Below are 15,292 nucleotides of genomic sequence, written 5' to 3'. Positions count from 1 at the left end.
TAACATACCAAGAAAGCAAAGGCTAGCTAGTAAACTGGTAGAACACTTCCTGTCTATTAACATCTGGTAAAGATAACCTGTATTTACATATATTATAGTGTATACTGCAAAAGTATCAATCAACAAAAAAATAATAATAAATTACTTACATAAAGTGTGTCCGTTGAGTGCACGTGTGCGACAGCATCAATAACACACTAATTTTTGGCACGGATTTGCTACCATAAGCATTCCATTAGCATGCTGTGGCAGCAGCGTGCCAACAGCCAAATCACAGCCATGCTGATATTCAGTACACTGGCACGTTTGCTCGTGTTATATTGCTTAAAGGGGTCATATGATGCTTTTTAATGTTTTCCTTCTCCTTAGTGTGTAATGTATCTGTGTGGTATCTGTGCATGAAAACAATCTGCAACGTTACAAAGCTGACTCACACAAGGGGATTTATTCTATCCAACAGAGAACACTGCTCCAGACCTTCCTAAAACGCCTTGATCGAAGTCCAGATGTTACTCCTGCAGACGTCTATGTCACAATTTGAAATATCAGCATAACGCCACCCAAAGGCAGGCATGAAGAAAGAAGGTGAGGCTTCAGTGAATTGTGCTGACAGCATGTTGTGGAGACGTTGTGTTTCGATGCAAAAGCAAAACCCCTTTGTTTGGCCTTCCAAAAATGGACGAAATTAGGATTCAGTGGTTAAGATTTATCTATAACACTATTCCTAAGCAGTAAAACCCAAAAGTTTGCTTGTGCACAGTGCATTTTCCCTCTTTGCTCTGACAATCTTGTGCTTCTGAATCAGAACCTGTAAGTATGTTTGATTATTTTATGAAGTATCTGCTATTGACTGTTTAAATGGGGAGTTTTGTGTTGTGGCCCAGGGCTCAGTTGTAGACCTCTGCTAACGTGCTGGAAATAAGTTGTAAATAAAATGAAAACTCACTGTAAGCTGTCTACAAAAACGGAAATTAAAGAGTTGTTTGGTTAGTGCTTAATTGATTTATAAAGTGGACATGATAAGGTTAATAGTGCCAAAAATCCACATGAAAGAGCAGTCTGATACATATTTTTACAGAAAGCGAATTAACAACTTAATTATCAAAGCATCACTCCATATTTAGTGATTTCAAATATAAACAAATTAAAGACTGCTTAAAAACTTAAATATGGCTGTCTCTGAAATTCTTGTTCTTAATTTCAATGAGTGCTGCCTTGTTGAAGCGACGTCACGGAATCGCAACTCAGAGTCCGAGCTCTCGGAAAAACTCCGACTTTCCGAGGAGTTAGTTAGTAAGAGTTGGAGAGTCGTTCAAACTTCCTACTGGGAAGTTGGAACTTTACCAGTTCCCACTTGGACGTGAACCGAGCATTACCATCTGCTCTAGACGTCACATTCATTGGGGCCACCATGATTGACACGACCCAAACTCGGAAAATCGGGGATCATCGGAAAAGACTAATGTTAAAAGTTCCAGAGTTGTAATCACAACATTACGGTGACGTTCATGTAAATACTAAATTAACGACAGGTTGCATTAGCGACATCCCGTTGTAACAGATTTGTTAGTACATATAAAAAGTGTGTTCAGTTCTAATAATGGTTGCATTTAGGCATTTAGCATTTTTCAACACGTTTTTGGAGGAAAAAATATTATTGTTTACCGTCTTGGTCAGGGATGCTGTTATATCAGGAAAGTGACTAGAAGGTGTGTCAGTAGTCCATTATACATTTAATTTTGACGGTCAAAAGCACAACGGTGACTTACCTGTAGCTCAGTAAAAAATTGGCAGTGCTAACAATACTACTCAGCTGCGTGACCATACATGTGAAAGACATAAGGATCCGACATTTTAACTAGCTATCTAGTAACATTACTAGCTAATGCTTGCTAGCTAACGTGAACTAGCTATTTTAAAAATAGATAAGGCAGGACACCAATTTCTAGTTCTAACACTTTTGTTTTGTTAAAAGTGATTATCATTTTGTAGGCTTGCAATGGAATGGTCAAGGTGGAACGATTTTTAAGCAACACCAATCATAAAAAACGCATTAGAATACTAACTTGCTATTTTTTTCCATAACCATATTCCGAGAAATCCCACCTCCTAGTTTGGATTGGCTACAAGTGTTCCGCCCCTACGGTGAGATTGGCTACTCACGAACAACATCCAATAAGCTAACGAACTCATTATATACATAGTGTTAGAGGCGGTATTATAACGAATACGAGTGGGGAAAAAATAATGCTAGGAGAATAACATACCTACCCTAGCATTTTGTTAGCTCGGTTAGCTAGCTAACCCTAGCTAATACTTAGAGGTTTGGCATGCTTTACCTATTATTAGATTGAAGGTTTTTAATGGCTGTACCGTTATAATTAAACGTGCGACGGTTCAACTAACCTTTAGGTCGTTCTCTGGAAGATATTTACACTCTCTTGCAATTTCAACATACTTGTCCAGGTCCAACGGCGCCATTTTAAGAACAACAACTCATTCTACAGCGAAAAGGAAGTGCAACTACGTCACAGCTCATAGGCTGATCTGGCGCCCTATTGGACATAAAGTAGACTATTTGATGCACGATATAATAGGATTTGAAGGCCATATATTATTTATATATAGATAACTATTATGCATACATGGCTATTGCAGACAAAATTCTATTAGAAATACAAAAAAACAACATACAATGCATTCATTCATCTCCAGTAACCACATAATCATGGTCAGGGCCACTGAGGTCACTAATTCTGCAGTCAATCTTGAGAACACTAGCGTGCTTCTCATTTCTTATTTGTGCATCCTCAATTCCTTTCCTCGCTTCCTTTCTTTGCATCTTAGCTCCACCCCCTTAGGATGTGAGGGAAGGATGCAAGAATGAGATGCGAGGAGAGAGGAATCAAAGCAAGTCAAAATCCTTGCTCTCTCAAGCGTGACTTCAAAGAGACGTCAATTAATGATGACCGTGCTCAGATGGATTACCTGACTGCTCTTCAGGGATCTGCCATTATGCTTTTTTATGTGCTGTTATGTTTTTGAGCTTGGTTAATAACAATATTCTTAATAAAGCAAAATGCACTGATAGTATGTGAAATGTTTGGGTTATTAAACAATTAATTAATGAAAAACAACAACAAATAATTGTTGGATAAAATTTATGATAGAAATAAAACACAAGGGTACCAAATGTGGAGAATGTGAATTTATTGAGAACGAGGGAAACAAGAAACACCAGAAACAGAAGGTCAATCAGAAGTGACAGATCAGCAGTAAGCTGTTCTAGTTGATAGTGAATGTTCAGGTCTAGGCATAAGTCGTGCAGCTGTAAGGCAAAAAAAGAACAAAGTTATACTATACTCTTTTCCTCATAAAAAGAAGGCCCCTCTAAGTCAAACATTACATAGCTTTGACAGAAAAGGGAAGCGCGCACACACACACACACACACACACACACACACACACACACACATATACATACACACATACACACACTCAGACATGGAACACATAGAATAAACCACAGTGAATAACGAAACAAATGGCTAACATTCATTTACAGTTTAAGAATCATACTAAAGTTATACTATTGAGAAATAAAGAAATACATACACTTACCCATGATGGGGAAGAAAAGTACAAAGACAGCTAAAGTCCTCGCTCAATGATGGTCAGATCAAAATGCCATAATAAGCAGAAGTAGTTTTTAAAAAAAGAGAGGAACTAGAAAAACGGCGACCTTAAAAGTAGAATAAATAAGTACCTTAAACTCGAACATAATGGTTTTCAAAAGTTCCAGAAAATCACAAATAATGGTTTTCAAAAGTATCAGAAAATCAAACATAACAGTTTTCAGAAGTACCAGAAAATCAAACATAATAGTTTCGGGAAAAAAACTAAAATTCAGACTTAATGGTTGTGGAAATCACTCAGAAATCAAGTGTATTGGTATTTAGGCAAACCAGGGGTGTTTCCACTATATAAAAAGGAGACCCGTAACTGGTGGTTTTTTAGATCACTTTGGGACATCTCACTGTGTGGATCTCGTGTGGTGGACAATGAATTGGATCCTTTCTTTTCTCACCCATGGTTCTCTGTGTTTTCTTCATCCACCAGCTGATCTGATGTAAGTACTTGACTTTGAAACTTATTAGTGTTTAACTTTTGGAAAAAATAGAAACAACATAATCCAACATGATCACTGTCGGTCAAATCAGTAGAAAGCACAACTGTGTTGTTCTATCCTGCTCCTGGCTGAGGTATTTTTGCATATGCGAGGTGCAATTATGCAAAACATTTCTTTTATGTGTGCCTTCATCTGAGATACAGCGGGTTAATAATTTTTTTCCATTCAACCACCACCATGCCAAGGCTCACTCCATATTTGAGCAGGCCTTTGGTATAATGAACATACGCAGGGTGTGCCTCCTGTTCAAGTCTGTTAAGGACCACAACTTTGCCTCAACATCATGGTTCTCCATAATATCTGCCTGACAACAGGAGACACTGTTGAAGCCACTGAAGCTGTTGATGATATTGGATTGCCTCTACACTGTCCAGTGAGAGGGGACAAAGTGAGAATGCCTGGCAAGACAGACTTGCAGGCAAACTCTGCAGGTTTATCCTGTGGAGTTACATGACCATGATTATTTATAATTTCATCCAGATATTTGTTTTTCCCCACAACATGATTATGTTTAGAATATGAAGATTAAATTATCTTCTTCTCCATGCCTCTAGCCCCATGCTTTACATTATTTGCTGTACCCACATTTTCAATACATATATATGTGTAAACATGTTCATTCTGGTAGGATAATGTAGCCGAATTCATGTAGTCACATTTCAGGTTCAATGCAGACTATGTGTGCACTACATTAAAGTACATGTTATACATGGATACATCTACATAATGTTATAAGAACTGAAAAGGTTCTAGTTTTACACTGTTGATCAGTGTAAAAATGCTTCTAGTGTGACTTAAGATGTTAACCTGTTTTTAGGCACAATATTGTAGGTTTTTACAATTGTTAAATATTTTGTTCTATAATACATTCCAAGCTCTTCCCACAGGTGCCACAGTAGCACTTTATGTGGTTTAAATAATGAATATTATTTTAATGTTTTGACCACATGCATTACATTAATCCTGTTTCAAAATCATTTCAAATTTAAGGCTCAAGCAGCAGTAAAATAATGTATGTCCTGTATATGACTGGATCTGTAAATGTTTGCTATATTGACTAAGTTTATATGGACAACAATAATCTAATTATTGACCTTGTTCTGAATAAGACAATATTCTGATTAAGGTGTTTACATGAGACAGGAACTGGGTGTGCTCTCTGGAGGTTCAGGTGTGGAGCGGTCTCTTCTGCACCGCAGAGAGATGACACGACATCTCCGGCCTGGCTTGAATGCGGAGCGATGGCTACTGCACAGCCAGCAGGAGGAATGAAGCTCAAGGAGGAGCCTGTGTGGGAATTGACGTTCCCCATGAAGCTAAAGGGGGTAGCGAAGTTCTCCGCAAGGCCCGAGGGAGGAACGAGGTTCTCCGTGAAGCATGAGGAGGGAGCAATGTCCTCAGTGGAGCAGAAAGAGGGAGCGACATACGGCACGGAGCAAATAAAAGGAGCTACGTCCTTAGCCAAGCAGGTAGGCGGAGCGATGTTTGAAGCGGAGTCTGGCGTAGTGACATCCGAGGCGGAACAGGGAAGAAAAGCGGAGCTCTTGGCTGGACCGGGAGGCAGAGCAACGTCTTCAGCTGAACAGGGAGACTGAGTGACGTCCTCAGAAGAGCAGGGAGACTAGTCTGAACGACGTTCTCTGTCGATATGGCAGGCTGGAGGAGATCCACAGTGGGGGAGGGAGGGTGGAAGATATTTCCAGCCTGGTTAGAAGGCTCTCCTTTGGCATACCCCATGACGGAGTACATCACGTCGATCCATTCCCGATTGGTTTTAATTAGGGAGAATTTTCCCTTCTTCTCACACCTTGGCCTTTTGGATTCTGAAAAAATCTGCTGCATACATGTTGAGGTATTATGTGCGGTCACGATTTCAAGGTGGAGACGGATGCAAGTGCAGATAGATTTTAATTAATACCAAAACAACGAACAAAACAAGAATGAATAGGCAGCAAAACACTAAAGCAAAGAATAACTGTGAAAGAAAGACCATAAACACAGCAAGATAGACAACGGCAAAGAAAGTCAAACGTAAGACAAGGAGTGCAGTGCAAACTTTGGCTATATACACATAGGTGCTTGGCAACATGACATGACATGACTCAGGTGCAGGTGGTCATGTAACTGGTGCAGTGGCTGCAGGGAACTGTAGTACAGAGTTCCTTCTCTGATATACATGACAATAGAACACTGAATAAATTCCTGTTTTGTTTTGTTTTTTTTACCTGTCCCCACTCTCTAACTCTACACTTTACCATTAAATATAATGATTTAAATCCTTCAGAAATCTTTTTTTATTGTGTGACTCCATATCTCATCTATGATTTAAATAAAAAAATGTTAATAAGTAATCCATAATTTTGTAGACAAGCAAGAATATTTTCTAATTGATCTTAGGTACTGGTAGTCAATGCAGAGATCTGAGGACTTGCATAATATCTTAAACCTTTTTTCTTGTCTTCTGTAAAAGAAGATGGAGAGAACCCATTCTGTGCAAGAGCCAGAAACACCCACACATGGCACGCTGCAGGGGAAGCAGTGAGACACACCCACCACCCTCTCACTCTCTCCTTCCCTCTCTCTCCCTCTTTCTCTCTTCCTACCTTCCCCTCTCGCTCTTTCTTTTTCTTTCCACCTCCTTTACTGTGAAGAACTACAAGCACATAGCACATCCGTTCAACACAGAAATCTCACACACACACAAAATGCACACACGGCCATGCACACACACGCGCCCGCACGTATGGACACATCCCATTACGCAATGTTCATTCCTGTTACTAAAATGTTTTTTTCCCTTAAAATAAATAAATAAATAAAGTTAAACCACTATTTCTTTCAATTATATTTGGTCAATCACTTATCTAACTGTTTAATAAATTACATGATGAAAAAAAATTGATAAACTTGCGTTTTGGGTCTCTTTTAAAATGGCTTTGCATTTTTTTTGGAAAAATACAACTTACATGCATATATTGCAATTTTTAGTCACAAATATGAATTATTTGAACATGTAACTAACCATTTCTTTAAAATAAATACTTTCTTGAGGGGAAAACAGAGGAATTAGTTGACACGCTTTTAAATATACTTTTTTTTAAATGACATTAGTTTTGTAACAGGACTGAATAAAATGCAACCATTTTCCACTTACAAACCTTGTAAAAAAAAAAATAAATAAATAAATAAATAAATAAATAAAAAAGTTACCTGAGATTGACCAGTACACATTTTGAATAGTTATTGGAATGGCCCATAAAAAATTAAGGGGCCAGTGTGTTGGAGCCATTTCTGTGGCAATATTATGATTGGCCTCTGAGTGGAAGCAGACTCAAGGGGATAAATTAAACACCTGTGTGTACTGTAGTATATCAGGTGATTTGGAATAGAAGAGGCACACAGTTTTTTGACTGTGTTGTAGACCTTGGTGTGAACATGTTCATGTGGGACTATGTATTTTAACCCATTTTTGGATGAAATATAGAAGGACTAGAACAGGATATGTATTTATTGCACACATTAATTAATTGCTTACTCTACTTACCAGTCACGTCTGGCAGAGGAAAAAGACTTTGTTTATATAAACATTAAGGAAGGATGGAAAACCACTCAATCAAGAAATGAGATTGGTAATGTATTAACAATATCCCAAGGCAGACTAAGGCAAACTGCATCCAAGTTGTACAATTTATACAACACTGCTTATTTAATAAATGATTTTCTGGATAATAGTGTAGCACAGCAGAGAGGGAGCATTGTTTCTTTGACATGTTGTAAAACTACGTATCTCATATAGACTCAGTAACATTTTGCCCAAACATTTAACATTATGATTATACTGAAAATTTATAAACCCATAGTATCATTTAAAAATATTACTAAAAAGTACATTGGTCACAGTGCATTCCAATCAATAGGTGTCTTTCCAGCTGCCATAAGTAAGATGTTAGTTTTTGAGAAGTGTCTGCATCCAAAAAAGCCCATGTGAGCAGAGTATGGTGAGGGATGGCTTGTCTCAAGGACATGATGCTGTGACTGTAAATAAGAGAAATGTTATTAGCCACAGTTCCACAGCAAAGTGCCATATTCAGAGTTGCACGCATAATGAGCAGTTAACAGGCCTACAGAAATTACACACATGGGTATTCACACCTCAGATGTAATGGAGAGCTATGTGCACAGGATGAACTTTCCCAAAAAGAGAAACATGCCTCAATTAATCGTGATCACCATGTTGTGCATTTAAACTTTTCTAGCTTCAGAATCTTAACCTAAAGAGGAGCAGTGGCGTGTGGTGGTTTCCGTAATATATGCGATAGCTCATTTCCTCCAAGCGAGTGGTGGTTTGTGCAAAACCCCGTATATACGCATACAGCAGCTGGGTGGGGGGCAGAAGGGTCACAACACAATGATCACACCTCTCGTTCCCTCGCATTACTAAGTCATTGCCATCTGTTCATTCATATATAATTTAAAGGTAAGCACTTGTTTTTTTTAAAGCAGTGGTTTATATACTATTAAAAACCCTCTCTTGGATTCTTCTACAATTTGCTAGCCTGCATGTGAATTACATGCAGGTCATTTGCACGATATCAATGAAGCACCCAGAAATTTGACTTAAGCATGGATGATTCTCAGTATGAGTAACTTTTCCCACATAAATATTGATGTAACTCTTGGACTTAAGTCACTGGCTCAGAATATGGCCCAAAGTGACTAGATGGCAACTGATTTTCATGAAATGATCAGTCCATTACTGGGATGAGAAGCCTAATAAATACAGTACAATAATAAAACTTTTTAAAAAGGTAACACAATGTCACTTCTAGTATGAATTCTAAATAATACTTGGCAGACGAAAGAGTGAATGTAAATTGAATTGTAGAAGTTATAAAACATGGACACCATTTTAGCAATCTGGTTCTGTAAACTTACTCTGTCGATTAATTTGCCTTTTCTCTGAGCATATGATCCCCACAGCAGGAAGACCAGGCCTTTTAAATTCCTACTTAGGCTCCGAACCACAGCATCAGTGAACTCCTCCCATCCCCAACCCTGATGGGATGTCGGCTCTCTGCTTCTCACGGTTAGGACAGAGTTCAGAAGCAGAACACCTGACAGCAGAAGAAAAATGAGACTTTCCTTGAGAATCTTTTACATGAGGTGTAGGAATGGTTGTGGTTTTTGGCAAAACTGCATATTTTAAATGGCTTATCCCCCAACATCCCCCCCCCCCACCAACGTATTTAAGTAGTCCAATGAAATACTTGTATACTAAATTATTACACTATTTTCACTTAAAATAATGGTAGATTTAACTGTATTGCTGAGTATGCTAATTTATAGGTGATGCATATATGTTTGCATTATCTTGTGATCGATGCAGATGACAATTTTAAGTCATTAACCTTGTTTAGCCCATCCTGTCAGGTCTCCATGGCCAGGGTGTTGGAAATCTTTGATATCTATTGCAAGTTCAGTGAATATATTTTCCAGGCTGAAACAAATGGTTACTAAACAGTGAATAAAGATTTGAGCAGCATCCATTTGGTTAATATATTAACACAAAAATCCAGGAAAGGACAAAATGCATCCACATGTGGTCCCTGAGGGAAACTTAACTTAAGTTGTATACCTTGGAGGTGGTGGTGAAGGCCTCAGTACACTGAAGCACAGACCATGAGCCTGACCTTGTCTGGGATATGGGTCTTGGCCAAGGATGACCACTTTCACCTGAATACCAGGGCAAAACAATTTAACAACCTGATGAACTCGTATGCAACTTTTCTTTTTTATATTATTCATTAAAAAACTTACAGCCTCAAATGCACACACGTGTGTCCAAAAGAAGACTTGCTCTTTGCTTGGATAGACAGTAAAATGTTTCCTCTCCTCAGTGACAAAAGACATCAGCTAAAGAAGAGAAGCCATTACATACAAGAGTTTTGACACTGTGACTCATAACAGTACAACGGCTCATGGCTTTGAATTTGAATGTTGAGTGTGTGTTGTCATATACCTCAGTGAAGTAAGGTTTGCCGAATTCAGTACCGATGTGGATGCTCCAGCTCTCTCCAATGGGCATAGGATCATTGCGAGCAGCAAGCCTCCTCATAGCTTCATGTCTCTTCTGCTCTATTCGCTTCAGCTGCTCAACAGTAAGCTGTGGGCCACTGCTACAATTTTTTTCTTTTGACAGTGTTATTCAACAAAGAAAAAACATCAAATAAATCAAAGATATCATATACAAGTGGATCCTAATTTAAGTTAAATCACTTTTCTCTATAATGGCCAACGCAGCTTAACTTAATCTATGTCCATGTTTATTTCCATACCTTGTGACATAAGTTCCATAAGTGTTATATGCTGCTGGAAATTTTTCTGCACTCTGCACGAGTCATGCAAATATATATGCTCTTCAACTCAGAATCGAAAGTGAAACTTCAAGCCAGCCCTGAAATAGCAGTGAGGTTTAAACCAGAACTGCATCCGTCACCCTCTTATCTGCTTTGTGCATGTTAGAGAGTGGGATACAAATTACCAGCATTAATATGCAAGAATTAGGATTAGCTTGTGAGTGTTCCTATGTCAGTTGAACAAATCAGATATTCTGCTTTCTGTCCAGTGTCTAGACTTTATAGAAATATATATTTTGGCTATTAATTCTGTTTCCACACAGATTTATGAAATTCTGCAGCTATGCATCAAAAAGTGCACTGTCTAAGCTGCATCTACAGCACTTTCTCTGTGGAAACATCCATCAGCTTCATGTGAGGGTGTATTATTTATATATAAAAAAATATCCATTAGAATTTGTAAGCAACTTTACTGACTGACCACATTATAAAAGAGCATATTTGTGCTTATTAAAACATTCACTTTCCTACTTTCCCTCAGGGACCACAAAACCTTTGAAGTGTTCTAGCACTTGATGCTGCTTCCTGTTTTTAAAGCAAATCTACAATATATATAATGTCAAAAAAATTAAACCAAGATAAATCATAGACAATTTTCCACCTTCAATGTAATATACTGTCCCTGCCAAAATTTTTGGAACAGCAAGGCCAATTCTTTTGTTTTTGCTATACACTGAAGACATGTGGGTTTGAGATTAAAAAAAAAAAAAAAAAGATGAACATGAGACTATAGTTCAGAATTTCAACTTTTATTTCAGGATATATATATCTAGATGTGGGGGCAGACGACCCAATTTGTAGATGAGCAAATGTATAGGAATAGATAGCCTTAAAGTAAATTAAAGTAAATTACACTTAATATTTGGTTGTGTATCCTTTGCTTGCAATAACTACATAAACCTTGCGACCCACTAACATTACCAAACTGTTGCAATCTTCTTCTGTGATGCTTATCCAGGCTTGTCATACCGTTTCTTTCAGTTGTTGTTTGTTTTGGGTGGGTTCTCACTTCAGGAGGTGAAATGTATGCTAAATTGGTTTAAGGTCTGGTGATTGGTCTTCCACTTTTTTCCCCTGATGATGTCCTTTTGTTTTTGTCACATGTGTGTTTTTTTTTTTATTCCAAAACAAATCAAATTAAAGCTGCAAGCAGCACAGGGTGTGTACCCGGGTGCATGTTGGAGCTACTCTGCCAGGGTTTTTTTAATGAGTTTATATAATTTTTTTTGACATATTTTCCTGTTGCCAGTAGGTGGCGCTATTACCTTAAGCAAAGAAGAGGCACTAAACATAGTTTTGTGTCATATCTGCTAAAATGGCAGTTTTAGACAGAACATCTATATTTTGCTCATTCAAATATACTAACTGGTCAGGAAGACAAGACTTAAATTCCTCCAAGCCCATCAGCTGTTTAAGCTGTTCCAAACTCTTCACACCACTTGCCGAGCACTATTTATCAAACAAGGTGGATTTTTCCAGAGCAACCGCAACATAAATCTTTCTGGCTGATTTAACAGTTTTTCTAAAACTCTGCCTGTAAGCTTCAGGCCCGCACTCATATGCACGGAGAACAGTAGCCTTAACAACCTTGTAATTTAAACTTTGTTCTAGAGTGAGGGCAGAGCATGCTTCCTGTGCTTTTCCTGACAATTTGCACTGCAATAAAAGCATCAACAAACTTTTTGGCCAGTTTAGCATAGTCATTATTCTCTCAAACAAAGGAAAATATGCATCAACTTCATCCTCTCTAAAGCAGGCACTAAACCAACATGTCGGCTAACATCAAAAGCAGGCTGACTTACAGGTGAAGACTGAATCGGCGCAAATGGTGATACCAGTGCATTGGGGACATCAGCACCAACGGGAGCAGGGAAACCTGCTGCAGAAGAGCAGAACTTCTGTGGATGAGTCACTGGCTTACGACTCTGAGCAGCAAGGTCGAGCTTTTCCCCCTCAGTGTCCAACTGCCTCTCCCGAATGCACAGCAACTGCGTCTGATACTCTTGCCACTTAATTTCCAACTCCAGCTCCTTCAAAACAAGTTGCCAACCAGGGTCTACTGAACTGGCTACCGGCGATTCATGGTCTAAATAGGCCCCCAACCCACCTCCAACCTCTGGAACGGCCTCTGCTGCGACAAAAGCCAGGATTGGCAGATGGGCAACACCCAGAAGCACGTCATGCTCAGGTAAGACATGCTGAGCTGCTAGTGCCTCATACAGAACAGCCTTAACCACCTTCTTATTATCTAACCATGGCACCGAAATATTAAAGAAATCTGTGATATAAAAGTAACACCTTTCCTACACTTATCAAACTCCTCTAAGGTAGGACAAAGCGTAAACATAGTCAAATCAAACCCTGCCATGCTCACAAATAACAACCAAACCACAATATAATAACCCTTATGAAAAAAGGAGCTCTCAAACCAACCATAACATGCACAAAAAAAAAAAAAAACCAAGTAAAAAAAAAAACACCAAGTACAACTGTTGACGATCCCAGACGTGCCCCCAGTTCTGTTACGAATCAGTCTAGGGTTAGGTTGCACAGCATAATTAAAGGCATAGGGTAATGTAAGGTGGAGTAAGTGATATTTGAAGTAACAGACAGATGACACACAGAAGTGGCTCAAAAGGGTGGTATATTGTAGTATTTAAAGGCTATGTACACACATCTGCTATACACCACAGATAATCTGGGGAAAACTTCAGGGTGGACCAAAGCCAAAACAACAAACAAAAACTGCTGTGGAGGGAAACTAACTTACCTAAAAACAAAAATAAACAAAAGACAATTAGCTTCCCTACACTACCTAACCAAAAACAGAGATTAGAACACACTCCTAACAGAAATGGCAGTCAAACCTCTACTACCAGTGAAATATATACAATGTTTGATATGTACAAAGAAAAAATACAGCAATGTAACTATATACAACCAGCAACCAGAAATCAAAGGGCAACTCAAACTCATAGTTAGACTAACAGCACAATCACACAAGCAGAAAGAGTGAGCATTGGCAAAACGAACCTGTCAGCACTGGCTTCTCTCACAGTTAAATACTGTCGCCCATTTATGATGTCATCTTGGGGGCAGAGCAGCACACAAAGGTGAGGGAGCAGTATCCAAGGCAGGGCAGGAAGGCTCAGACTGGAATCTCGAATGTCTCGCCCTGCACAGATTTATACACACTAAAAAAACAACACAATACATACCCGCGGAATATCGCGGGTTGTAACATCGGGTATGGTTAGGCCCTCAAAAATGCAATTTATTTAGGAAAAGAGTAATAATTAAAGCTGCAAGCAGCGATAAATAGGCCCTTGCAACCGGGTGCACATTGTCACTGCTCTGCCAGGGGAATGCCATTCTATTTTTTAGAATTTATATAGTTATTTTTGACCTATTTTCCTGTTGCCAGTAAGTGGCGCTATGACTATAACTGAATATTTGCACGTAGATGTCTTCAGGGCAGGATTCATATCAAATATGTGAAGTTTGGTGCAGAATAAACACTGTATGTCTGAGTTAGTCTAAAACGTCAGTTCATGTTGGCAGCAGGTGGTGCCATGAGTATAACTGAATATTGGCATGTAGATGTCTTTGTATCAAACGTGAAGTTTTGGGAAGATTAGGCATTGTATGCTTGAGTTCCTGTTTAATAGCAGTAATAGCACGGTTTAACATTTAGCTAAGTGTTGCTAGCATTGTGTAACATGTTTCTAGCATGTTGTTAGCATATTTACCACTTGCTGGCATATTTTAATATGTTGATAGCAGTGCATCACTGTGTAAAACATGACACTTCCTGTTGCTAATAGGTTGCGCTGAGTATAACTGAATATTGGCATGTGTCGTGGCTAAAAATCTTTCCAGCCTAACAAAAAACTTCAGAGACAGAGGGTTAGTAGATTTCAAAATGTAATTAAACTTTATTGAAACAATAAAGTGAGACAGTTTGCAGAAAGTCTAAATTATACATACAGAAACATGTCTTTATATACTTTTCTGAAGCAGTAAAATTATTCACCTTTTCTTTCTAGAAACAAACCAATCTCCATTGCCTTAATTAATTATTCATATCCATATGATACCTTACATATTATATATCAACACATGCAGTGTCAGTTGTATTTTCTTAAATGTTTTACCAGAACAGGGTTTTTACTTTGTCCCATTATTCACGCTACAGCTCCAGCCTGGTACCCTTCCTCCTAGAAGTCTTATCTTTTATTTTGGCACTGATTTGCCAGCTTAAAGGGCTTTGGTTGGAAACCCAGTTCTGGTGAGTGTCTAATAGCTAATTTACTGCCATAGAGTAAAGCTGCTTTAGACAAAACACAAGGTTCCAAATTCACAGACTTAGAATGTCACTTGTTAGAAAGTATTTTATAGTTCTAGATTATGACTGCTGTGCAGAAAGATACAGGCTGATACAGAAAAACAATTCAGTAAGACAAATAATGAAACTGTTCAGTAAGACAAATAATTCATCTAACTCAATACACACTTATATAACTTGATCAACAAGTGCACTATGGATTTAGATTATGCTTCTAAGTAATAATTCTAAATGTTGGTTATACATATTAGATTATACTTTATTAACATATTCAAACATTAGTAAACTTTGTAGTTACACACATTGATTACACTTTATATTTTATACATGTAGATGTCTTCA

The 15,292-nt window shown here is 38.3% G+C and overlaps 2 protein-coding genes across 3 annotated transcripts in view; both read right to left on the bottom strand.

Moving 5' to 3' along the window:
• The window catches only part of ppp6c (protein phosphatase 6, catalytic subunit), a 43,819-nt gene extending 41,282 nt beyond the window's left edge, over positions 1-2,537 (bottom strand). Inside the window, exon 1 of the mRNA XM_053617571.1 lies at positions 2,407-2,537. Coding sequence (XP_053473546.1) covers positions 2,407-2,481 — 75 coding nt within the window. The 5' untranslated portion in view covers positions 2,482-2,537. The remainder of the gene's footprint in view (positions 1-2,406) is intronic.
• Positions 2,538-7,533: 4,996 nt separating this feature from the next.
• ungb (uracil DNA glycosylase b) lies at positions 7,534-14,934 on the bottom strand. 2 transcript variants are annotated; one of them, XM_053617576.1, is made up of 7 exons: positions 12,408-14,934; positions 10,209-10,378; positions 10,007-10,102; positions 9,825-9,922; positions 9,598-9,686; positions 9,125-9,303; positions 7,534-8,224 (listed from the first exon to the last, which is right to left on the bottom strand). In XM_053617576.1, the coding sequence occupies exons 2-7, from the start codon at positions 10,302-10,304 to the stop codon at positions 8,084-8,086; spliced, it is 699 nt and encodes a 232-aa protein (XP_053473551.1). In that variant the 5' UTR covers positions 10,305-10,378; positions 12,408-14,934; the 3' UTR covers positions 7,534-8,083. The 2 variants fall into 2 exon arrangements, with proteins under 2 accessions (XP_053473551.1, XP_053473550.1); XM_053617575.1 differs by lacking the exon at positions 12,408-14,934 and adding an exon at positions 10,525-10,558.
• Positions 14,935-15,292: the final 358 nt, after the last annotated feature.

The sequence above is a fragment of the Ictalurus furcatus genome, chromosome 28 (assembly GCF_023375685.1).
Source record: "Ictalurus furcatus strain D&B chromosome 28, Billie_1.0, whole genome shotgun sequence".
NCBI classification, from domain to species: Eukaryota; Metazoa; Chordata; class Actinopteri; order Siluriformes; family Ictaluridae; genus Ictalurus; species Ictalurus furcatus.
The sequence above is the reverse complement of the archived record's forward strand: the minus strand, read 5'-3'. Positions and strand labels throughout refer to the sequence as shown.